At 40.4% G+C, this 26,767-nt stretch overlaps 1 protein-coding gene across 1 annotated transcript in view; it reads right to left on the reverse strand.

Moving 5' to 3' along the window:
• The window catches only part of RBM20 (RNA binding motif protein 20), a 126,336-nt gene that overhangs the window by 42,652 nt on the left and 56,917 nt on the right, over window positions 1-26,767 (reverse strand). Inside the window, exon 2 of the mRNA XM_075258699.1 lies at window positions 2,978-3,896. Coding sequence (XP_075114800.1) covers window positions 2,978-3,896 — 919 coding nt within the window. The remainder of the gene's footprint in view (window positions 1-2,977; window positions 3,897-26,767) is intronic.

Consider the following 26,767-nt stretch of genomic DNA (forward strand, 5'->3'; position numbering starts at 1 on the left):
GAAGTGTCATAAACAAAAGTTAAGGGGGAGACGCTGTATGTACCCCGCACAGTTATAACTGCATTCAGCTATGGGACCATATGTGCTTTCCCCTTACAGTAAGTGATGTGTGGGAGTCATTCCTGGCTATTTCTCATTACTAGAGATGAGTGAGTACTGTTCGGATCAGCCGATCCGAACATCACGCACGCATTGAAATGAATGGAAGCACCTGGTACTTCCGCTTTGACGCCGACTGCTTAACCCCCCGCGTGCCGGCTATGTCCATTCATTTCAATGCGTGCGTGCTGTTCGGATCGGCTGATCCGAACAGTACTCGCTCATCTCTAGTCATTAATTTTCACATTTGTGCCAAAACTAAAAGGAGTTTAGATTGTTCGCCCTTCTACATACGCAGAATACGATGGCGCTATATAAGTAAGTGAAATAAATAATAACAATAGATACATTTCTATCTATGTGTCCTATTAATGTGAAGACTTTACACAGCGAATCACTGCAAATAAACGCTGTAGAAAAGACAGCAGCGGAAATGCAATGATCGCCATAGAAAGTCAGGAGATTTTCTGCCTCCATTATATCTACACGGAAATCGCCATGGTTTCCATAGATATAATTGACATGCCGCAATCTGCAAAAACACAAACATATTTGAAATGTCAGCGTTCCCGCTACTTTCTGCAGTGTGTGGGTGCGATTAGCCAGAATCCCATTCACTTTACAGGTAATGCAGCACACAGCGTTTTCACAATGTGGGGCCCCGCAGCAATAGATGTGCCCATGTACATCAGATCTAATTGGCTTAAGGAATGATGTGTAAGATGATGGTTGTATCTTTCTGGATCTGCTTCTATGAGAGATACATTTTCAGTATGTGGATGATTGTGAGTTATCCCTCATCGATTAATTCAGCTGACTCTCCATTACAGTTATTTTGTGATTAATTGCCCAATCCTAACTAGCGCTGTCCACAATGTAATAACTGGTGGTTAACCCCTCTGCTGCTGGGGCCATGTATATAACGGTCAGTTCTCATTACTTTGTATTGTGGAGATTATACAGGTGTTTAGGTCTGTACCCGTACGCTCATGTAGTAACTCGTGGTCACCTCACAGCCAGGATTTTGTTTGCATGTGACATTGGCACGCAATGCTATCAACGCAGCATGTTCTGCCTAAACAGAGACTCTGAGCTCTTGGTTTTGGTAGACATATGGCATGTGATGTATTGCTGACAGAGAAGTATGACGGCACTAAAAACATGTTCTGCAGCCAAATATAGTGTTGTCATCTGAAACGGACTACAGCATCACATGATTTACTTAATGGAGGTCGGATACAAGGCTCAGCTGAATACAACAGTTTAGATAAAATGTTAGACACCTATCCAATAATTTCTTGATAAAGTATCTCATTCATAAAAGCCTTCCAGTCACTTGGCGTGAGGTTGATCATGACTTGTGATATTTCACTGTGAGACACAGTAAGCATAAGTGCTAGAAACATATTCACAGTATCCATCAGAAACCTAAAACTTGTACAAATAGGGATGGACCTGATTGTTTTGACCTGTAGACAAAGTGATTATTGATAATGATTGTCACGTATAGCCGATATATGTGACACGATAATATCACAGTATTCGGCTTTTGTGTGCAGGAGGGTCTCTGCGCTGGTTTTCTTTTTGTATTTTTCATGTAACTTCAGTCCTTCAGTCTACTTAGAACAAAGTACAGCTAGCGTACGGCCCAAACAGAGCACAGCTAGCGTACGGCCCAGCTCTCTAACTAACAGGGAATAATAATATTCTGGAATTCTGAAGCCTACTACAAATTTCTATCCTCATTATTTCTCCCCGCACTTGTTCTCTTTCTCTCCTCACCAGTAAAGATAAGGAAACCCCGTCCTGCCTTTCTCTGTATTAGACCGCAGCTTTCCTCGCTGAACAGCTGCTCCTCTAAGTGACCATTTACTGCTGCATGACTTTACTCAAGATGAAATCCCATCCAAAGCAGGGGGAAAAAAAAAAACTTTCTCCAATAAATATTTTTTTTCTAGAAACTTAATCTGGGAAACCTACTTTAAAGAAAAAACAAAACTCACAATTATCACGTATTACATTTCTAGCCACTGATCTTATTGTACAGTAAAATAATGAAAATTGGATCAAGTCTTACACTCCATGTTGTTAAAAAGTCACTAAATATATTATTTCACTTTTTGGGCTCATTCATGCCTAAAGGTTGCAAAATCTTACACCTTTTTTTTTTTTGCACACTGTATTGTTAAAAAGTCAGTAGGAAAATTGCCTGTGTTGAGCCTGTGCAGATTCTGAAGCATCAGGTTCATCAAATGCTACTTTAAAAAAAAAAAAAAAAAAAAAAAAAAAAAAACTTACAAAAATTGTCACAATCTCAGGACAGAAGCGAAAGACTAAAGATACAACAATTCTATCAAATATTGTGCGAGTTAAACCAAAATTAAGAACTCCATGTAGTAATTTGGCAGTCCATTAAAACCAAGATACATTTCTCCAACCTATTGAAATGAATGAGCGTTGTTGCTGGATGTTTTAGTGTTACTCCTCTTACCTGTCTCCGGATACATCTCTAGTAATAATTGTGTTCATAATGAACTGTCAAAGCTGGACATCTTTTCTTATGTGTAATCTGATGACGGCCTTACCGGGCTGGAGGGGATACGAGGACGTTGTCACCCCGTCCCGTCAGCGCTGATAGTGTCAGATGATGAGACAACACGCTGACAAGTAGAACGGTAACACCCCGTTGTAAGTTTATTCATACATTTCTAGAAGGATTAATAGACCAACTGCAAACACAGTTCTAAGAAAAGATGGTCTGGAATGAATGGAGAATACAAGTGTACGAAAATACAGAAGCCTATAAAACGTGAAACCCAAGTCACCCTAATAGTAATGCTAATAATGTACCTGTCATTCACCCTGTATAGTAGCTTACCTTTAAAGTGAAGATCTTTTTGTCACACATTGTACACGTATGTGGTAGGTGCATGGGTGTAATACCATGGAAGTCATTCAGTTCATGCAGTTTTGCGTTCTTAAGAGACGGGGCACAAGTGTTGAGTTTTCCATTATTATTTCTGTGGAAAACTGGAGAATTTGAGGGGCTAAATTTGGTATCAGGTGTTGGCTCTTCTGGGTTGTACAGGTCATTTCTGGCCTCATAATGCTCATTAGGTGGTTGCCAATGACGAGAAGATTCCCACTGGTTGTTGGATGACATGTTATGGCCGCCCTGGCTGACATCTCCTTTATGGCTCATGGAGTGATGTGGTCCATGGTTGTCAAAGTACTGATTTTTAAATCCAGATTGGTTGTCGTGTTTGGGAGGGTAACGGCCATTTGATGCTTCTTCTGATCCACAAGCATAGCCATGATAAGAAGACTGATCCATCTCTGAAGTGAATGACTGAGGTCCAAGGTGAAATCCATCAGACTTGTTTCCCCCCATGGCTTTTCCAAAGGGCTGCATAGAGTTTTGATTTGGATTCTGTTTTGGTGGCATGACAGGATTTTGAGGAGAGAACGGCAATCCAGTAGACGGAAATCTGGCATTGTGAATGGTAGAGCCTAGAGAAGCCATTCCAGCAGGTCCGTGTGCACCGATCATGGTAGCATTTCTCAGTGGATTAAACAGTGGCTGTGACATAGCCACCTTGGAAAGTACTTGGTTCAGTACTGTAGCAGCTGTGTTGCCGGTCACTGCACTCTGCGCCAATTTTAGCCTTTGCAGGGTGAGTTGAGCCTGCAGCTGAGCGAGCTGTAGACTGGCAGGGGAAGGCAGGAGAGGGTTTGTTGTCCCACTGCCTAATGGGCTGCTGACAGGAAAAGGATTCTTCTCCAGAAACTGCGATACACTGCAAAAGAAAGGAAATAGATGGGTTAATAATAATACTAAAAATTATTCTCTCCTCTCTTAAAACTGAAAAAGATTTCCGAATCTTAGTATTTCCTTATTTCACTGAATTTAGGATTTTTGTAAATTTAGAATTCCTTGGAATAGAACGTGTATTAGCACAGACAGTATGCTCAGCTCACATCTTTACATAGAGGAGAGAGTCATTTTTGGCTTTTTCTCCTCTTTTTATTTATTTTTCATTTTAGGCTTTTACATAATGAAATATTGTTTAGAAAATCTTGTTCTCATCCCCAGCAGTAATACATGCACACACACAGAGATGTGTGTGTGTGTATATATATATATATATATATATATATATAATGGATCTGGCTGGAGCAGATTAGTTCCAACAGTCACCTTGTTATAACAGGGTCAGCATCAGTCAAAATTATTTTTTCTATATCAAGTACCGGTGGCTTCTGTATTTCACTGCTACTCTCACTGCTCGGGTACACAACTGTTTTTAACTCAATGTTTTAAGGGGTGTGAACAGTTTGTTTAGGATTCCGTGGTGCTAAAGTATCAAGACTCTGGGATTAAGTGAGAAATGCTGGCGAGGGACGTGATGAGACGATTAAATTAGAAAAACAAGCTGCACCTGCGCTTTACCCTAATGGAGAACAAGCGGCAAAGCACTTACACCGCCGTGCAGTAAATTACTGGAATCGTATCTTAGCACTTATGGTAGAAAACGAAGGCGAGCCGCGAACCAAGGCTGCCTATATTACATAGATGGAGACGTACCAGACATATATGAACTATGAGACAAAGGCCTGGCGCTCAATGTGTTGACACCAGGGCTTTAATTGATCTTAAAAGATTGATTACTTTCACTAAGTAAATGTGCAGAACTATGACTGCAATGTAGTGTATTAAAATATCAGTCTGTAAGTGTATCAACAGATGGAAGAAAAGACAGAAAAATAATACAATCCAATATGTGACAAACAAAAAGCCTTCTCTGAAATATAATATAGTCTGAAATATTGGAGGAGACGCTTCCCCGGGGCAGCCCCGTGTGCTATACAGGGAAGGTCGGATTATCAAGAGATTTTAAACAACAAATAAAAATGAAAGTTTCCTGAAATAAATAATAGTAGTATGGATGGGGCTAAGTGTCCAACAGCAAGGGAGACGCAAAGAAGAAAAAACTGGACGTCACAGGAGTGAGAGTACAAGTACAAAGGTGTTAGTAAATACATGAAGAGGCCACTTATGTCTAAAAGTAATAGACTCAGTATTAGAAATGTTTTATAAAGCTTTGGAGACGCGAGTCAGGGGTATAGATTGGTCTAAGGAGTAGAAAAAGAAAAGCAGCAAACTTGTGATGTATTTATGAGAATATTTATGATGCGTGATAAAACAGAAAGACCTAACACAGCTTTGTATCACAATCTATAAATCTGTACCCGGGAATTCCTTCATATGTGTCGTTGGTTAATGAGCGAATACAGGCGGGGTCTCAAGTTCACCATTCACAGCCCCCCTTTTCCTTCACTATTTTGCTGCCATAATATAAAAAAACACAAAGAAATAACTTTACATTAATTCACACTTTAGCGCTGTGCCCCTCCGAGGCGTCCAGGTCTGAAGTACCGAGCGCGTTTCTCCCACCGTCTGTCCAATGGCTGACTGATATCGCAGACATGCCGTACCATTATCAGCGCAAACACGGACACTGCTAGAGAAAGATTTCTATGGGAAACTTTTTTTTTTTTAAATGAAAGTTCCCTTTCAAAAATACTTAAAATGCTGGGAAAGTTACCCACCAGCTAATCCCAGCCGCTATACGAAATTTACAGGCATTAAAATCTAAATGTTGTAATGTATTTGGCATTTACCTCGCGATGACAGTTTATACATTATAGTCTTAGTTCTTGCTGTAATGCCATATGTATCATAAAAAGGGCTAATATTATTCTATAAAGCTGTAGGCAGTATAACATAGCGCCATTGTAGCGTGCTAGTTATGGGTGCCACATTCCTGTCCCCCCACTGATATGTTCTAAACTAGTCAGTAACACATGTGCATAGCTTGCAATGTGCCGGACATGTCTACCGGGCATTTCTACAATTATCCATGCTTTGCTGTTCACTGCTGCACATAAGACCGGCTTATTGATGCCAGATCAGAAAGATCTCCATATACAGCAGTAGCACGTAACCTGCCAACCTCACCCCAATGAGATTTACGATGCAACTTTCCTATTACAATGTACAGAAACACATATATTAGGAAACAGGGCCTCCTTGGCCATATATTAATATGTCTAAGGCCAGATTCACACTTGCAGTTTATTTTTATTTGTAAATTATGGGAACTGATGTCTATTTGTTGTCATTTCTATTAATAATAACAATAATAAAAATAATAAATGTTATTTATAGAGCGCCAACCTATTCCGTAGCACTTTACAAATCAGAGGACACATGAACAAAGAATAGGAGACATTAGAATGTGACAAAGAAATAAACCTATTAAATCCATCAACCTTTTACTTTAAATATTAGAAATGAAAACGAAAATAAATTATGACCGGACGGATGACAGAGAGTCAACAAGTGATGCTAAATTGCCTCTGTCATGTGTGAATGCAGCCTAAAATCCCTGAAAATGAAAATTTATATTTGTTTGTAAAACATTGCGTTTTTTGTTTTGTTTTAATTAATTTGGTTTCAAGTGGAAAATATTCAGAGAACGCATATACTTCTCTTATACTCCTCTCTTATATTCCTCATATACTCCTCCTATATTTCTCATATATATGCACAAAAACCAGTGGACATCCAAGGGACGGGCAAGTATCTGGGTGAGCTCCTCAATAATAAGCTGGACTGGGCCGATCACCTGGAGGCGCTGCACAGAAAGGGCCACAGCAGACTCTACCTGCTCAGGAGGCTGAGGGCCTTCGGAGTCCAGGGGCCACTTCTTAGGGCCTTCGGAGTCCAGGGGACACTTGTTAGGCCTTTTTCAACTCTGTGGTTGCTTCAGCCATCTTCTTTGCAGTGGCCTGCTAGGAGAGCAGTATATCAACCAAGGACAGAAACAGACTTGACAGGCTTGTTAGAAGGGCAGCTCTGTCCTGGGGAGTCCCCTGGGCCCAGTACAGGTGGTGGGTGACAGAAGGATACTGTCTGTGGTGACCTCCATGCGGGAGAACAAATCCCACCTCATGTATGAGACGTGATAGTCCTGGGCATTCCTGTCAGTGACCGACTGCTTCACCCCAAGTGTGAGAAGGAGCTATCAGAGATCCTTCCCCCCCATCCGCGACCAGGCTGTATAATCTACATTAGGCTGAGTGAAGACACTCCGCACAGAAAACTAAATGGTCCTGAGTCTTTCTTTTTTTCTTCCTAGTTGCTATGATTCCTAGTATATTTTCTATCTGCTATGAGCTTGTCTGTGTTCATCTTGAATTATATTACTGTATTATCTAGGCTGCTGTAACACACTGAGTATCCCCATGGTGAGACTATTAAAGGATTATCTTATCTTATCTACTCCTCATATAGTTCTCTATACTCCTCTTATACTTCTTTTTACACTCCTCTCATACTCCTCTTACACTTCTCTCTTATACTCCGCTTATACTTCTTATGCCCCTCTTATACTCCTCTTATACTTCTTATACTCCTCTTATACTTCTTATACTCCTCTTATACTTCTTATACTTCTTACGCCCCTCTTATACTCCTCTTATACTTCTTATACTCCTCTTATACTTCTTATACTTCTTACGCCCCTCTTATACTTCTTATACTTCTTACGCCCCTCTTATACTTCTTATACTCCTCTTATACTTCTTACGCCCCTCTTATACTCCTCTTATACTTCTTATACTCCTCTTATACTTCTTATACTCCTCTTATACTTCTTGTACTTCTTACGCCCCTCTTATACTCCTCTTAAAAAAATACAAACAAGCTTTTCTTTTTGCAACTTGCGGGAGTTTGCATGAAATGTCATTATAATGGTAATTACCATCTTCTCTCCAGAGGGTTGTCATTTAGAAGCGACCAAGAAGAGAGAACAGATTTATTGTTACTCTCTATTCACACCAAACTTATGGGCTGCACCTAAAGGATAATTGGAGTTATGGAGAAAAAACAAACAACAGAAAAACAAATGTGTCCTATAGCGTACTGATAGGTTTTCATAGGACAAACCTCTGTCAAAAAATTACAGTTTTTTGTTATTCTAAATAGAATTTCTTTTAGTTTCGGCTCCAACAAATACAAAAATAAAACTGATCTTACAATTTATTAAAGGGATTGTCGTGAATCAACAAAAGGCTTATGCTATATCTCTGCATCTCTATTATGGGGATAACTGGATCTCCTGACGATTTATTGTACTCGTATATTCCACTGGCTTGTGAAGTCCCAAAAAAGATTTATATTAAGACGTATATCACAAAGTAAAACCTATAAAATGATGTCCTTGTTACTGACACCTTACTGTAAAGGCCCATATTCAGTACTGCGTTCTTGTATATTTTGATGAGTTTGTGTAAAATACATTTTCCAACTTTCTAGACAAGTGAAAGTGTCTGAGCAGGAAAAGGGGGCATGGGTTAAAAAGTTTGGGTAAAACTCTGGATACTACTAAGCCATCTAATAGGCAGTATGACTAGACAGTGAAAAGATATGCCAGATCTCATCCATCATCAGCCACTGTGATAAATCTGATGGATCTTCAGGCTGCGGGTCTAAGATTACACTTACACTGGATTAGGAAATCTGCCCCAATGTCTCTAAGTACTAAAGAGAAGTAAAAGCTGTCATTGTCTGACCAAGGCCACAATTGTAATACTTAAAGGGCTGCAATAACATTTTCACATCATGGAGTTCACAAAACTCAGACACTAAAAATCTCTAATTGATGCTAATACTACTTGTAGCTATGTTCTGGAGCTTAGTTCACACTAGCATCAGGATTTCCACTTTTAAAGGAGCCTTGACAGAAACAACAGATCCTTTAGCATCCAATTGAGGAGAATACAAAGAGATCCCACTGACTTATAATAGAGAAGATACTAAATAGCTCAGCACGTTACATTATTCTGACCATGAAAGGGCAATGAAAATCCAAAACAATTGTTAGATGTGAGGCCGGGGGTCTCTGGGTCTTGTTTTACAGCTTATGCCTTGTATCATATTTATAAGGTGTGATTGGATTTTTTTTGGCAGCGTCACCGATAAATTGTCACTAAGTGTAAGTGTAACAAGCCGACATCCTAGCAATACATAGACGGACGGTTTTTATCTATCATATCATTGCAGAAATAATTGCAGCTTTATTTTTATACACGATTTCTTAAGGTTTTTTTTTATGCAGAAGAATAAGTTTCGGCTGATCTGGATATTATAAAGTGTCTGCAAGAAATTCAGTAACTTTTTATAAATTTAGCATATAACAAAATGTGCAATATTTGCAAATAGAAATAACAGTGTCAGACGGAGAACAGTCTGTATAAATAAAGCCCATGTAATAATGCTCTGAAGGGAGACTTGTGTCCCCGGCTGTACAGTATATACACCTACTGACACTGCACCTGTATATACTAGGGTGGAGCTAGACTGGACACCTCTATAGAGGAATAGCAGATCAATACACACAACATGCTGAGAAGTCTAACGGATAGAAACACTGAGGGGAGAGCAGTAAGTCCGTGTATTTATTCTTCTACAATATATAGTTACCAGAAACACATGAAACTATATAATAATGCGATAAGCCGCCACATTGTTCCAGAATCTTGGAATCTTTACAGATTTCATTCACGTCTTCTGATCCACACATTACAAACTGATGTTAAATCTTCAAGTTCTGGACAAAGAATTAGTCATCTTCCCAAGTAATTACAGTAATTAACCCTATATAGCAAACGAGGGGGCAGGCAATGAATTCTTATAACGTATAGAAGTTATTTTGTCCTTAGTGACCTTGGTACCCACAAGTAGCTTCTGTCCAACCTTCAAGGCGTTCCACCAACTTTTATGAGGCATGTAAGGTCAGGTAGAGATCGCCCAGCTGAACCAAAAATATGTAGCAGAGAGCAATAAAATACGGGAACGACCTCAGTAAGATGTTAAAGCCATGCCAAAGCAGTAAACAATCTTACCTTACTCCATCGGCGAGCAACCCTCCCGAGCCGCGTAGAGGGGTACGGTGGGAAGCTCCTTGCTATGGTCCGATATCCACTCTCCTCCATACAGATCTTTCACTTTGTGCCAGCTGTACATTCACCCTGTATTTACAATCCTGCCTCACATCAAACCGCACAACTTTTAATGAACTATAGTACAAGGACAGGAGGGGACGTCACACGCTGTGCAGGATTGTTAACATTACACACACACAATATCATTTGATGTGTATGCCATATGTTCTCCGTCTCCTCCTGCTCCAGCTACTGACAGCCCCAGCTCGCAGGCCTTCCAACCCGTGAAGAATGATTCCCAGGCATGCTGGCTTCTCTCGTTATAATTGGATGTGTTAAATTCACAGCCAGCAAAGTAGCTGCAGCAGCATTCACGTCTTTCCATGTTGTGTTTTTCTATTTATAAATGCCACCGAACACATAACAGTTTTCTAAATACAAACAAAGAAGAGAAACTGGCACAAAACCCGACGGAGAATCTGGACGAAGCGTACATGTGCTGAATATACAACTAATGCAAAACACAGCTGAGAATGTGGAGATGTGGGATCTCAGATCAGAGCAGCCAGCATAAAGGAAACGGGGCAGATTTATCAATGTACCGCGCCAGCTTTCTGGTGTAAACACATTGAAAAATATGGAGTTTGTGCTTTATGCCATATCTGAGAAGCTTCTGTTACATCCTCCTCTATATGTGGGACTTAAGACTCGTGCTAAGTACCTATTATTTATCAGGGATTTACAACACTTTCCTAATAAGAGATGAGCGAGTAGTATTCGATTGAGTACCGTATATACTCGAGTATAAGCCGACCCGAATATAAGCCAAGGCCCCTAATTTTACCACAAAAAACTGGGAAAACTTATTGACTCGAGTATAAGCCTGGGGGAAAATGCAGCAGCTACTGGAAAATTTCAAAAATTAAAATGGTTGGAGTTTTTGGGTGCAGTAGTTGCTGGGGAAGGGGAGGGGGTGTTTTGGTTGTCTGTCTGCCCCTTCCCTGAGCTTGAGGACTGTTTTTTCTTCTCCCTCTTGGAATTCAGTCTGGCTGAATATAGGGTATGTGCAGTGCTCCTATTAACCCCTTCCCGAATGGAACAGGAGCACTGCAGATCCCCTATATTCAGTAGACCAGGAACTTTCAGACACATGGATACCTAATGTGTATGTATTTCGCAGTAATTTTCTACTTTTGTATGTATTCTAGGGAAAGGAATGATTTAGAACTTTTATTTTTTTTATTTTTTTTAAAATCTTTTTTTTTATTTTTTTGCACTATTTTATGGGAGATTCTATGCATTGATATTGTGGCTGGTCATAAACCCCCCCCCCACCTCCTCCTAAAAATAAATAAATAAATAAATGACTCGAATATAAGCCGAGGGGGGCTTTTTCAGCACAAAAACTGTGCTGAAAAATTCGGCTTATACTCGAGTATATATAGTAGGTATTTGATTGAATACTACGGTATTCGAATTGCTCATACTGGGTCAATTACCACGCGGTAAACGCAGTAAAAATTCGATTCCCCTCCCACCTTCCCTGGCGCTTTTTTTTTACACCAATAGCTATGCAGGGGAGGTGGGACAGGAACTAGGACAATGTAGGTATTAAAAAAAAACGTATACAGTAGAGATGAGCGAGTAGTGAAATATTCAAAAATTCTAAATTCGATTTGAGTAGTCCTCAATATTTGACTATTCGATTGAATACTACTCGCTCATCTCTATTCCTAATAACATCAGAAGTCTTATCACTATTAACTCCTTCACATTGATTATGGTTCAGTCTCAATCTCCTCTCAGTAATTTCTCTACTTGAAGTTGTACATTGAGTTGCTCATAAAGCAGTTTAGGTTTTGTTGTCTCCATTGGAAAATCTGCCGCAGAAACTGACAAAAATGCCAGAGAGAAAAGTTCTTCATGGAGGACGATTCCCTCTACCAATGGACCTGAACGATGGTGAGCCCAGCGCAAATGAGCACCTAACCTAGGGAGTCACTAGGGAGGCTGAACCGAAATGACTCACAGAGCAGGTGGTATTGGGTGAGCTGGGGCCCAAAATAAAGCAGAAGCAAATATTTCAATTTTACCAGAATCCTTTTGGAGAAGAAGAACAAATTTTATGTCTGGAAAACTGAGCCATCAGATCTCCAGACAGATTTTTTTTAATGAACGGCATTCTGCAGCTTGCTATGTACTGAAAAACATGTCAGCTACAGAAGCCAAAAAATCCAAACGTTTGAATGAAAGTATTAAATAAATAAAGGTGTCCACCTTTCCCAGGTCACATCAACTGTGATGTCCCAAACCTCAGTGGTGACCACACAAATGGCACATGAATGCTGACTGGTCTCATTGCCCCCCATTATTAAAAATAAATAAATAATTATATTATACATACATACAGTCCTATGAAAAAGTTTGGGCACCCCTATTAATCTTAATCATTTTTATTTCTAAATATTTTGGTGTTTATAACAGCCATTTCAGTTTGATATATCTAATAACTGATGGACACAGTAATATTTCAGGATTGAAATGAGGTTTATTGTACTAACAGAAAATGTGCAATATGCATTAAACCAAAATTTGACCGGTGCAAAAGTATGGGCACCTCAACAGAAAAGTGACATTAATATTTAGTAGATCCTCCTTTTGCAAAGATAACAGCCTCTAGTCGCTTCCTGTAGCTTTTAATCAGTTCCTGGATCCTGGATGAAGGTATTTTGGACAAACAATTCAAGTTCAGTTAAGTTAGATGGTCGCCGAGCATGGACAGCCCGCTTCCAATCATCCCACAGATGTTCAATGATATTCAGGTCTGGGGACTGGGATGGCCATTCCAGAACATTGTAATTGTTCCTCTGCATGAATGCCTGAGGATTTGGAGCGGTGTTTTGGATCATTGTCTTGCTGAAATATCCATCCCCGGCGTAACTTCAACTTCGTCACTGATTCTTGAACATTATTCTCAAAAATCTGCTGATACTGAGTGGAATCCATGCGACTCTCAACTTTAACAAGATTCCCGATGCCGGCATTGGCCACACAGCCCCAAAGCATGATGGAACCTCCACCAAATATTACAGTGGGTAGCATGTGTTTTTCTTGGAATGCTGTTTCTTTTTGGACGCCATGCATAACGCCTTTTTTTATAACCAAACAACTCAATTTTTGTTTCCAAAATGAAGCTGCCTTGTCCAAATGTGCTTTTTCATACCTCAGGCAACTCTATTTGTGGCGTACGTGCAGAAACGGCTTCTTTCTCATCACTCTCCCATACAGCTTCTATTTGTGCAAAGTGCGCTGTATAGTTGACCGATGCACAGTGACACCATCTGCAGCAAGATGATGCTGCAGCTCTTTGGAGGTGTCTGTGGATTGTCCTTGACTGTTCTCACCATTCTTTTTCTCTGCCTTTCTGATATTTTTCTTGGCCTGCCACTTCTGGGCTTAACAAGAACTGTCCCTGTGCTCTTCCATTTCCTTACTATGTTCCTCACAGTGGAAACTGACAGGTTAAATCTCTGAGACAACTTTTTGTATCCTTCCCCTGAACAACTATGTTGAACAATCTTTGTTTTCAGATCATTTGAGAGTTGTTTTGAGTAGCCCATGATGCCACTCTTCAGAGGAGATTCAAATAGGAGATCAACTTGCAATTGGCCACCTTAAATACCTTTTCTTATGATTGGATACATCTGGCTATGAAGTTCAAAGCTCACTGAGGTTACAAAACCAATTTTGTGCTTCAGTAAGTCAGTAAAAAGTAGTTAGGGGAATTCAAATCAATAAAATGATAAAGGTGCCCATACTTTTGCACCGGTCAAATTTTGGTTTAATGCATATTGCACATTTTCTGTTAGTACAATAAACCTCATTTCAATCCTGAAATATTACTGTGTCCATCAGTTATTAGATATATCAAACTGAAATGGCTGTTGCAAACACCAAAATATTTAGAACAAAAAATGAATAAGATTAATAGGGGTGCCCAAACTTTTTCATAGGACTGTACATACACATACATATGGATGCATGTGTGTAATGTAATATCCTTAGAGTAGAGGGCTAGCATATTTTTGTTTTTAAATTCTTTAACCCCGTAGTAGTCACACCCCTGTGTAATAAATGGTGAGTTTACAGCAATATATTCCCTTGTTTCGTAGATGTGGAAGGTCGTGAACCACTCTGGGGAAAAACAAACAGTCTTTATCTAAGATCCAAAACCAGTTTCTCATCTCTGTAAATTTATATTTTGTACCTAGTGGTTAGTTTACTATTAAAATGTCATTTTTATTAGCTCCACTTAAAAAGACCTTTATTAAAAATCAGCAGGTTTGGGAGACTCTGAAAACTGCCAATATCATCTGCTACACAGAACACAATATCCGGAAATGTCTGCAGTGTATTCCCTGCCTGTTCTGCTGCATTAAATGTATGAAATATTTCATTTTCTTAAAGTGCAATAGGCATCTTGTTTGGTGGTGACTATTACTGAGATGATATAGATAGAAGCTGAGCTGTCAGGCTGGATAGGTTTAGTTTTGTTGGCTGGATTGTTTGCACAAAGCGTCCCGTTATCGAACAGATGGCCGCATGGTGACCGTCTGAAGTCTAATGTGTAGGGTTAGCCATGGTCTCGTGAGGAAAACATCTATTAAAACATGCTCAAGGAGGGATTGTTTCTTGCTTCAAGGTCTTCAGGTATATAGCACGCCAGCCCTAAATATTATGTAGATGACAATTATTGTTGTGTTGCTGGGGGTGAAACTAGAACAGATGATATCAGCGTGGTAGTGGTGGGTTTTTTTTTTTTTGTTTTTTTTTTTGTTTTTTTTTATATACATTGATTCCCCCATAAGATTATAATAGACCTCGGGGAGGGGGATATTTTAACTTTTTTTTTTCCTTTTGCTTCTTTCTCCTGTGACATTAGGACCCAGCAGCTCCTGCAGGTCCCGGTCCTTGTGGTTATATGGCTGTGTATAGACCAGCCTCCTGCTGAACACTGCAATGACAGGAAGGAGGTGAGGAAACGCAACGGCAAAATGTGCTGTATATTACAGTCCCTACAAAGTGAATGGGATTCTGGCTAATCCCATCCACAGAAAAAAAATCTGCAGTGGAAAAAAAATAACATTTTCATACACACGCGCTTTTGAAAGTCGCAGCATATCTGTTATATCTGGAAATGCTGCGGTTTTTGGTACAGGTATTATAAGGGAAAAAAGTCAGCAGAGGAAAACTCTGTGAAATTGCATAGAAAAGTGTAAAGAGGGAATACCAAAGATTTCTGACCAATGGACAAAATATACTGAAAAGAAGAAAGATTGTCAAAAAAAATAGTTTTTTCTCTGAAAGTGGATTAAAGTAATTTCTACTGCTACAATGTGCAGACTAGGTTTATATGGATGTAGCCTATAGCAGCGGGACTGATGGAGATCCTTCAGGTCTCTTCCCTTCTCTAGGATTTACTATACTCCTTATATACTGTGTATAAGTCATTCAGTACAAAGGTACAAGATGGGAAAAACCATAATGAAGTCAAAGAACACACATGGAAAGCAAACTGTGCTCCACATGTAATGTCCATACTGCACGTACTGTATGTCCTGAGCTTTCTATCATGGCTCTTGACTAAAGCACAAACACAGCTGTCTATCGGGTTCTCTCTGGCATTTTCCATGGGATACAATTTATTTTTCCTACCATGTTTAGTAACAGCTCATAAATTTTCCAAGTTGTTCAGCACCATACATCTCACACAAATGTTTTACAACCCTTGTGACAATCCCACAGATTGTGTATTTCCGATCAGATGGAAAAGTGCAAACAGTTGTCGAGCAGGTTTTGTGCGCCATCAATATCTATATTATATTAGTGATGCAGATACTGAGCGCGCTCATGGCTGACCACAAGTTTTATAAGCATAAACACTGGCATGGACATGCTTATCATGCAAGGGAGCCACTAGACCCCTGTAAGATTTATTATTATTATTATTATTATTATTATTATTTATACAAATGTGACTTATGGATTTAAGCAATGGAAATATGGAAGTGAGTTTCCTATAGGATGCATGCATCTGCAAATAAATCAGCACACACTTATTTACTGACTGATTTTGCTTACTTGTTTACAATCACCATTCTGCCACGCTTTACAAACCTTGTCCCATATAGAGCTAACCATCTAAATTTCCTATAAGTCTGTCTTTGGAGTGTGGGAGGAAACCGGAGCACCCACAAGTGCTGGCAGTGCATACAGACTCCTTGCAGATGTCGTCCTTGGATCCCAGCACTACAAGACTGCAATACCAACCATGGAGCCACCGTGCGGCCCAAAATGATCAAAATGGAGCATATGTACTATTTATGGTGCATTAGGTTTTCTTTTAACTTTTTAGCCAAAAGAAAATGTTTGTACTTTGGAAAATTCTTACAGCCCCTCTTAACCCCTCCGCTTTCTCTAAACACATTTACAGACTTTTGACATCGGTGTAAAAAGTATCTCCGCACATTGTGGGAAATTTATCTTATCCGAACTTTTCAGTCCCCTTTGCTGCAGTCTACGCTGCTGGGATTTGTGTCCCATTTATCCAGCATTATGCAATATTAGATGAATTAGTTGCATCCTTAAATCTGACACTTCTGTCCTGAGATGTTTCTCCTCTTTCTACATCAAATACCTACTGTATAGAGAGACTGTGACAGGGTTCAGCAGAAATACAATTTTGATAACCCTTGTGGGCCTCCGATTGTCAGGCTAACCACTCAGACTTTCCAAAGAGGAAGGAGCAGCAGAAAAATGTAAAATGTTGCAAATGTTTTGCACAAATAATCCAAAAAGTTGCAAAGACCTTTTGACATGAGAAGGTATGACTTGATAAATGTCACTGTTATTTTGCAATCCATCTGCCGTCTTTGATGTGTGTTTTTATTTATTTTTTGTCCCAAAATAAATGATATTATAAAACATATTTATTGGTGGTTACATGAGCCATGACCGCTTATGCTTTCACTTTTGAACAACCTGTCACAATAGACCAGCAGCCCTAAGGTTTGGTGTTGTTTACTAGCTACAGCACCAATGAAAGAAAGCCTTACATGTATGACTTATGTCAATTAGAAGGGGATAAGGAATGTTTAGCAGGGAATATGGGTCCTCTGGCCTTGTGGCTGGAGCCGTCTGTCTGTGTAAACAGGTCATGGAACAGTATGTGCCTATTTAAAGGTGCAGCTATGAAAGAAGATCTGAGAGCGGGCAGGTCTCAATGACATGTCTGAATTGCACCTTCTCAGACACACTAGCTTGGACTCACCTCCATCTTTGACTACCCTGAGTTGTCTTGCTGCTCCCTGGGAAGAGGTCTCGTTCACAACATTTGTATTTGCTGGGATCTGTGCCAAGGATATTTTATCTCAAGAAAGATATGTGACCAATCCAGGCTTCATGCCAAGGAAGTTCTCACATTATGTTTCATGTACAGAATGGGTTAATTCCCAGACCGTCGCTGATCCCACCTGAGGTTACTGGGTTAAAAATGTACCCTACTCAACAAAGGTGCCACACTATAAGAATAATAGGGTGCAAATACATACAAAGGTGCTTAGAAAATTGTCATGACACCATCATTTCTATAGTGGATCCCCAAAGAGAAGATGAGATGAATGGGCAGAAGACAGACGTGTTGTAGAAGGATAGATGGACGCCGTTACGTTTAGGTAGATTATAAGCTATGGCATTCTTGTGCTGTACAACTCCTCATAGTAATGGATTTTGCAGCACAGTAAACACTGTATTACCCTTGTTATTCATGAAGAATAGTTATATCATACTCTATATCAGGGGACGGCAACCTTCAGCACTCCAGCTGTTGTACAACTACAACTCCCAGCATACATACTTGTTCTGCTGTTCCTGGAACTCCCATGGAAGTGAATGGAGCATGCTGGGAGTTGTAGCTTCACTGCAGCTGGAGAGCCGAAGGTTGTTGATCCCTGCTCTATATTATACATAAAAGAAGGAAGATGCATAATATGATCAGTACTGATAGCGCTCATTGTACCTCTAAAGTAGGCGCCAGTGTCCATGTGCGGGCGTCTATCCTGGGCAGGAGGACCTGCAGGCAGTGCAGCATGTAATATAGTGGTTCTCAATCTGCAGTATACCCCAGGGTATACGTGTCGTGGTTTATATTACATGCTGCCCTGCATGCAGATCCTCCTGCTCAGGATGGACGTCCGCACATGGACACTGGCGCCTATTTTAGAGGTACAATGAGCGCTTCTATCAGTACTGATGGTTAGTGGCGACCTGAGAGCGAGTAGTAAGCCTCATTCATCGTTCCCCACGTCCTCTCCTCTCTGGGCGCTGATGTCACTGCAGGCCCCAGAATTCATTTTACATATTTTCATTTATACAAGATCTCTACGTTGGGATTACTGGATTGGGACTTTTTCTCACTAGGGGGTGAAAAACACTGAGAAACACAGATATAGGGTGTCCATGATGAGAATATATTGTAAGATGACAATAGCCCTCTCATCATAGCAGTAGGTTAGGGAAGTGTTATTTACACTGTCTTATTAATGTTTATTATTTCATTATTATCATTATCATTATTAATAATTTTTTACTTCTTTCACTGTCTTCTAATACATCCATTGCTGTGCACATGACTGAGCGCGGAGCCTGAGGCTTTTCTGCTCCGTTCTGTAAAAATATTTATGGAGCGCGACCTATAAAATATCAGAAAACAACAAGGCATCGGAAGACCCGCGGGCTGCACATTTGGTCGTGTGCACGAGGCCTCATTTTCTTCTTGAGATTTTTCTTGGCATTGTTGGCTGTTTGTTTGTTTTTGCTTCAATTATACCTATATAGAAAAAGCTGGAATCTCTGTCGGTATAATGGACAAAAATGCAATGGTTTTTTGAGATTGCAGCATGCCTGCTGTGGGTATTTTGCTGCAATGTGTGGTTGGCCTTAGCCAGGATCCCATGCGCTTTGCAGGTGCTGTAAAACATCACAGTTTTGAAGTGTTTATACCCTGACGCCTTACTGCCTTTTCCTGCTGAATCTGCTCCTGACTTTGGCTCTAAAAATCTGCTTAAAAAGTAACAAACTCCGGATATACATGTATAGCTGAAAATGTGACAAATAGCACAAAATTGTGCATGTACTTGGCGTACTTTACAGAAATAGGACTGCAGCAATGAAAAGAAATTCAACATTTCCAAATGCACCAAATTTATTTTGGAATGCCTTCTATAGAATCCTGCTATCTAACCTTATACATCTCATTGGACTTCCATACACCGTGTAAGAAATGTGGGATATTGACTGAATTTTACAAGTCACAATGTTTCTGTGAGGGCACCACCTAGGGGACACTCCGGAGCATTGCACTATAACTAAGGGGATTGATTGGTAAATGGCGGGATATCATTTCAAGAATAGAGGTTTTGGTTTATAACAGATTTATCACAGTCACAGGGACTGAAACAAAGGTGAACTGACTAAAACAGAGAACCCCTTTGAATGAGACAGCCCCCCCCCCTCCCTAAACTCAGTATGGAACATGTACAGGGGTGTCCTGACTATCCCCTGATGGAGATTCACAGGGAAAAAGAACGAGATATGTTGGTATTTAATTAGTTTTACTCTGTTTTCCCTTCCACATGTGCACAGTGGGCTGTATATAGGTGCTATATACATGTGCAGTATAGTGGGGCTGTTTATGTGTAAAGTATATAGTTTACAGTATATATAGAGTACATAATATTTGTGTGTAGTGTATATGGATATATTTATATGTACAATATATGGCATTTGTATTCATGCATACAGTGACATATCTGAACAGAATATAGTGATATGTCAGTATTAGTTATATATGGTCTTATTGTGTACATGAATATGGTAATATAGTAGCATACAGCAGCAGTATTCATGTGAATACTAATATGGTATTTTGCAGTATATATTACAGTCTTTAGATATTGGGGTTTGTGCAGACACTGCAGATCGCTTTCATTCATGCAGTGTGAGGCACCACGCTCGTATCTGCAGCCATTTCCTATTCTGTCCCATTTCTTCATACATTACATAAGCTGTGTATAAGACCAGGTTCACACGGAGTATTGTGGCTCGTCATTTGGTACGCACACGCCGCAGGATCTTTTGCGGGCCGTATACGCTTCCATTGTTTTCAATGGGAGCTGGTACTGTATACGCGGCGCTATTTTGCAGCCACCGCAAAATCACAGCCGCAAAATAGCGCCACGTATACGGTACCGGCTCCCATTGAAAACAATGGGAGCGTATACGGCCCGCAAAAGATCCTGCGGCGTGTGCGTACCAAATGACGAGCCACAATACTCTGTGTGAACCCGGCCTAAGAGCCGAGCTCAGGGTATATATACAGTCCTATGAAAAAGTTTGGGCACCCCTATTAATCTTAATCATTTTTAGTTCTAAATATTTTGGTGTTTGCAACAGCCATTTCAGTTTGATATATCTAATAACTGATGGACACAGTAATATTTCAGGATTGAAATGAGGTTTATTGTACTAACAGAAAATGCGCAATATGCATTAAACCAAAATTTGACCGATGCAAAAATATGGGCACCTCAACAGAAAAGTGACATTAATATTTAGTACATCCTCCTTTTGCAAAGATAACAGCCTCTAGTTGCTTCCTGTAGCTTTTAATCAGTTCCTGGATCCTGGATGAAGGTATTTTGGACCATTTCTTTCTACAAAACAATTCAAGTTCAGTTAAGTTTGATGGTCGCCGAACATGGACAGCCCGCTCTCAAATGATCTGAAAACAAAGATTGTTCAACATAGTTGTTCAGGGGAAGGATACAAAACGTTGTCTCAGAGATTTAACCTGTCAGTTTCCACTGTGAGGAACATAGTAAGGAAATGGAAGACCACAGGGACAGTGGTGCTTGTTAAGCCCAGAAGTGGCAGGCCAAGAAAAATATCAGAAAGGCAGAGAAGAAGAATGGTGAGAACAGTCAAGGACAATCCACAGACCACCTCCAAAGAGCTGCAGCATCATCTTGCTGCAGATGGTGTCACTGTGCATCGGTCAACTATACAGCGCACTTTGCACAAATAGAAGCTGTATGGGAGAGTGATGAGAAAGAAGCCGTTTCTGCACGTACGCCACAAATAGAGTTGCCTGAGGTATGAAAAAGCACATTTGGACAAGGCAGCTTCATTTTGGAAACAAAAATTGAGTTGTTTGGTTATAAAAAAAAGGCGTTATGCATGGCGTCCAAAAAGAAACAGCATTCCAAGAAAAACACATGCTACCCACTGTAAAATTTGGTGGAGGTTCCATCATGCTTTGGGGCTGTGTGGCCAATGCCGGCATCGGGAATCTTGTTAAAGTTGAGGGTCGCATGGATTCCACTCAGTATCAGCAGATTCTTGAGAATAATGTTCAAGAATCAGTAACGAAGTTGAAGTTACGCCGGGGATGGATATTTCAGCAAGACAATGATCCAAAACACCGCTCCAAATCCTCAGGCATTCATGCAGAGGAACAATTACAATGTTCTGGAATGGCCATCCCAGTCCCCAGACCTGAATATCATTGAACATCTGTGGGATGATTTGAAGCGGGCTGTCCATGCTCGGCGACCATCTAACTTAACTGAACTTGAATTGTTTGTCCAAAATACCTTTATCCAGGATCCAGGAACTGATTAAAAGCTACAGGAAGCGACTAGAGGCTGTTATCTTTGCAAAAGGAGGATCTACTAAATATTAATGTCACTTTTCTGTTGAGGTGCCCATACTTTTGCACCGGTCAAATTTTGGTTTAATGCATATTGCACATTTTCTGTTAGTACAATAAACCTCATTTCAATCCTGAAATATTACTGTGTCCATCAATTATTAGATATATCAAACTGAAATGGCTGTTGCAAATACCAAAATATTTAGAACTAAAAATGATTAAGATTAATAGGGGTGCCCAAACTTTCATAGGACTGTATATATATATATATATCTTCATATACAATTCTCATTCAGCAATTCTATAAAATATGTTTTCTGAAATATTTTGGCAGTATAGAAGGAACGCCGCACCTCACCAGCATTGAGAACTGCTCAGACAGTAATGATTTATAAACCTGACCATGGACTGTGGTGTCAGAGATGGAAGGTGGGGCCCTCAGAATCAGCTCCCCTGGGGGGGCCCCAACGTCCTGCAGGAAGACACTAGCTAACACTGCAGCCGCACTGACACAGAAGTTACATGTCACTGCTACTCGCGCTTCATGCTTGGGTAATCTGATAATGATTTTTCCAAAAGACAGATTTATGAATCACGTTTGGCACATAAAGTGTTAACATTGTCAAACCCTCAAAGTGACAACTGCTGCAAAGCTGTTACTTACACTTTGGTCTCCTCTCAGATCGGGCCCACTTGTCACTGTTGTCCCCTCCTCTGATTCAGAGACACTTGTGCCCTTGTCTTTGGGCACACGTTCATCTCAGTACGACTGTGTTAGGCCGATCACATGACCTTGACATGTACATACCTCAGTGACATGTTCAAGGCAGGTGCCAATACACAACTCTCCAAAACATGCCTGGAACGTACGTACAAATCCAGTAATGATCGGCGCACTACCGCACCCAGCCAGACTGGAAAAACATTACCACAAAACTCTCACAAGGATGAAAGAATAGATCTGCCTGACATTGATGTAACATTGGAGAATACATGCATGTCTAATGATACACCAATGCATAGATACAGTGTCCACGGGGGTGTCTAGGACCCACCATACACCAACCTGCAAAGATTACCAGACACTTTCCTAAATTCCTAGAATGTTGCTAACATAACTTTACTTTCCAATAGTCCCTCATTAGTGTCTGCCCCGGGGCCCTGTCAGTAGCCTACAGCCTGAGCTCTATGAGCCAGGAATATGTGGTCATGCCGTGGCCTCAGGCAGCAGCACTAGGGTGATGGGGGCCCCTGCAGGGTGAGAAGATGGGGCCTAGGGAGTACACAACAATAAACTGGTGAGATTCCTAAGTAATCCACCCTGTATATCCTACAGACACAGCCTGGTGGAGAGGTGCATGCTGATAATAATAACAATAACTAGGACCGAAATAAAAATCACATGTAAAATAAAACAGCGCAATGTCTGATACTAGAGATGAATGAAGGAAACAATAGTCATGACATCCATAAAAACCTTGTTCATTGGCATTCAGCAATGATCTCACCATGTGAACCTGACCCTACACATTCCTACAGATTACAATCCTGAAGACTAGGTGCAGGGGTGGAGGAGACTGAACAGACAGGTGTTGTCCTACACCTGCCCGAAATACTGACAGCAATAGGGGAACCTTCCATATAGTGATAACATGTACGTCACGTGTGTCACTGGTACAGATACAAGACTGCTCTGTCTCTGCCCTCAAGACATATACATGACTGGCATGACAGTGGTGTCTAAAGTTTCCAATTGGAAAAGTAAATGTTTCTTCTATATCACATGAACTGAACAATCATTGTCTTCATCGTGGATATATTCTTCATCTTTGTGGAACCTCCATTTATTATGTCCCCAGATCTCTCCACTGTCAGAGGACAAAACTCGCAGCACATGCAGCCGCAAGATCACGTGATCAGCCCCCTTGTGGATCCCAAACAAAATATCCCCCCAGTGGCCCCCGCACAATATAACACCCCTCACCCTACAGCAGAATGCCCCCTTGTGGCAGAGTCAAAGAGGAATTTAGTTGGATTTATAGACAGAGGTAACACAGGCGCTCTATTAGCTAAATAACAGACGTGGCCTGAAAACAGGAGATCTATTCAGTAGTATCTGACAAATGGAGCAAGAGGAAGACGTCTCGGGTAAAACACTTCAGTTACTTCAAACTACAACATTAAACATGAGATTGGAGATGGGATTAGCCCTTTTGTGGGACCCCCAAGACCAGTCTCCTGGCAGAAGAATGATCAGGGTTTTTTTCTTAGAAGATTGAAGCATAATGTGCTTTTTCTTTCACAAGAACTGATAGAATTGGCCTTTAATATTGGTTTCATATTGATGTCAGTGTTACGTTTGGATCCATCATTCTGCCAATTTGACGGGTTCTGGTCCATCAGCGGGGACACAAGAATTTAGTTTTTCTTTTTATTTTCTATCAGCCGGTGAGGAGAACAGAACTGAGTTATTTAACCTCTTCCCATAAAAGAACAAAAATATACTTTGTTTTATGGAAATGTGAGTAAGGTGCCCTGTACATAGAGCCGCGAGCCGCTGCTAACAGCCGTGATTAGAGCCTGCACCCATGGGGACTATTAACTCTCTAGATGGTGCGGTCAGATAGCGGCAGCGCCCGCAACACAAGTGATAGAAATTTACAGTCACCTAGATGTAAAAATAAACACAAAGATTGTTAGATACGGCCGCGTCCAAAATGCCCAAATTATATCCACACGTCTGCTATACGTCACCTGCTAATGCGTGATCAAATCATCGGACAATGTCCAGAACTAGATCATTAAATAACTAATTAATTTCGTTAAAAAATTTCAGAATATGGTAACAGAAATGTTTTCTCTATTTTTCTATTTTATTTTCTGGTATTAAAAAACACAAACCAACGAGCCACATAAATGTGTTACCACTCGTACAGACCGCACAGAAGGAATTGGCACAACTGGAGGTTTTCGGTTTTTTGTCAATTTCATTTTTTCCCCAACTTCGCAGTATATTCTACGGTATATTTGTCAGACAAAAATAAAATAAAATTCAGCCCTCGTACAAGTCTGTGAATGGAAAAATAAAAATGGTTCTTGGGGAGAACAGAATAGAAATGTAAAAACCAAAATCGGCCTCATCACACCAAAGTTAGAAAACCTCATGTAATACATTTGGCGCAGCTCACAGTAATGCAGCAACACACAATAGATCTCTCCCTGTGTAAACAGGACTTTAGAACTTCTCATTCACATTCATATAACACTTGTCCATTGTAGTAAAAAGTAGCCGCACCCTGACCAATAGGTCTTATGTTCATTTACTCCTACAGCACGACGGATCACACGAGTCTGCCCCTAAAAATGACAAGGCCCCATTTTTGTTAAAATTCATCAGTGTATGAAATGTTAATATCCAGCAAAAAGAGTGTCAGAGAGAATAAATTCAGTAATGGATGTCTGAGGGATCTGCAGTGAGACGCCGCTCGGTCTGTGATATTAGACACAATTGCTGAATAATATTTCCTAATGGCACATTCTGCAGAATATCGTTACCGTATTAGTCATTTATCTAAAATAATATAAAAAAAGATGCCGCTCAGAACAGAAACATCAGCGGCCTCCGATTATGGGAACGCCGACAACTTGTAACTCACAACCCACCGTCCCTGCTGTGACAGACAACACGGACTCCCTCTGCCTTATGTCATAATCTAATGGGTAATACGGAACATAAACATCATCATACACATATATATCTATCTATCTATCTGCATGGCCCATAGCACATCATAAGATGTCACCCACCTAAAAGATCCTGTCAGGTCAGGTATGTCCATTCTATTGACAAAGGCTCCATGCACGGCATACGGCGCAGAGTTTTTGCAGGAGTTTCTTAGGGATGTCTATGTAACTTTGAATCCTTCTATTCTTGATGCTGTGTGAGCTGTGCCCACCGCTGACAGACCCCTCCTCCTCACACTGTATACACCGCAGCTGTTTGGACCCTTGTTGTGCTGCAACTTCTTTTACAGCCCAAATCCCAGTCACACCTTTACTTCCTCCTTTTGATCCTACACATGCCAAAAGGCAAGTAACCAGTATTTAGTAATAGAGCTAAGAGGGGTGAGGAATACAAGAAAACGAAAAAATCACTTTCTTATATAAACCTTATATTGTATAACGTCAGGAGCGCGTCCAAGGACACGTATATATCTATACTATGTGCAGGTGGGATGTTTAATATACACTGCCCCAGCGGGTGTCAATAACATAGTCTGCAACACAATTCTTTATGTAAAGCGGCATCCACATTCAGTAGTATCCGGAGGATTTATTGTCATATGAAAAGAAAGCTTGAAGAGCAGAAGGCCTGAAGCGAATGTGAACAGAGCCTCATGGATTGGAATATATTGATTTATGTTATATTAGAAAACTCAACCTACAAACATTGGTTAACTGCTTAATTTCTGGCACTTTGGCACCTGCTGTGTGACGGAGCTTCATGAGGGCTAGTTCACACGGAGGGGCAAAGAGGCTGATTTTGACAGCGGATTTCGCTTCAAAATCAGCCCCTTTACAATAGTGGTCTATGTAGAAGTGACATGATCTTTCTTCATGCGTGAAGAAAGCAATAGAAGTAAATGGGACGCGAAAAACGCCTAGCTTTTTTTTGCAAAAAAAAGCGACCGAAACAGCGAGGCTTTTTTTTCAGCCCATTCACTTTACGGGAGGGGGAAACAGCATGGCATTTTTTAAAGCTATTTTTACAAAAAAAAAAGCTCCTAAAAGCACAGCAAGGTCAAAAAAAAGCTGCTAATTGTCTTATTGTGCAGTGTAATATACAATATTATATCATGTGCAGTGTAATATACAATATTATATCATGTG

The sequence above is a fragment of the Leptodactylus fuscus genome, chromosome 10 (assembly GCF_031893055.1).
Source record: "Leptodactylus fuscus isolate aLepFus1 chromosome 10, aLepFus1.hap2, whole genome shotgun sequence".
Classification (NCBI taxonomy): domain Eukaryota; kingdom Metazoa; phylum Chordata; class Amphibia; order Anura; family Leptodactylidae; genus Leptodactylus; species Leptodactylus fuscus.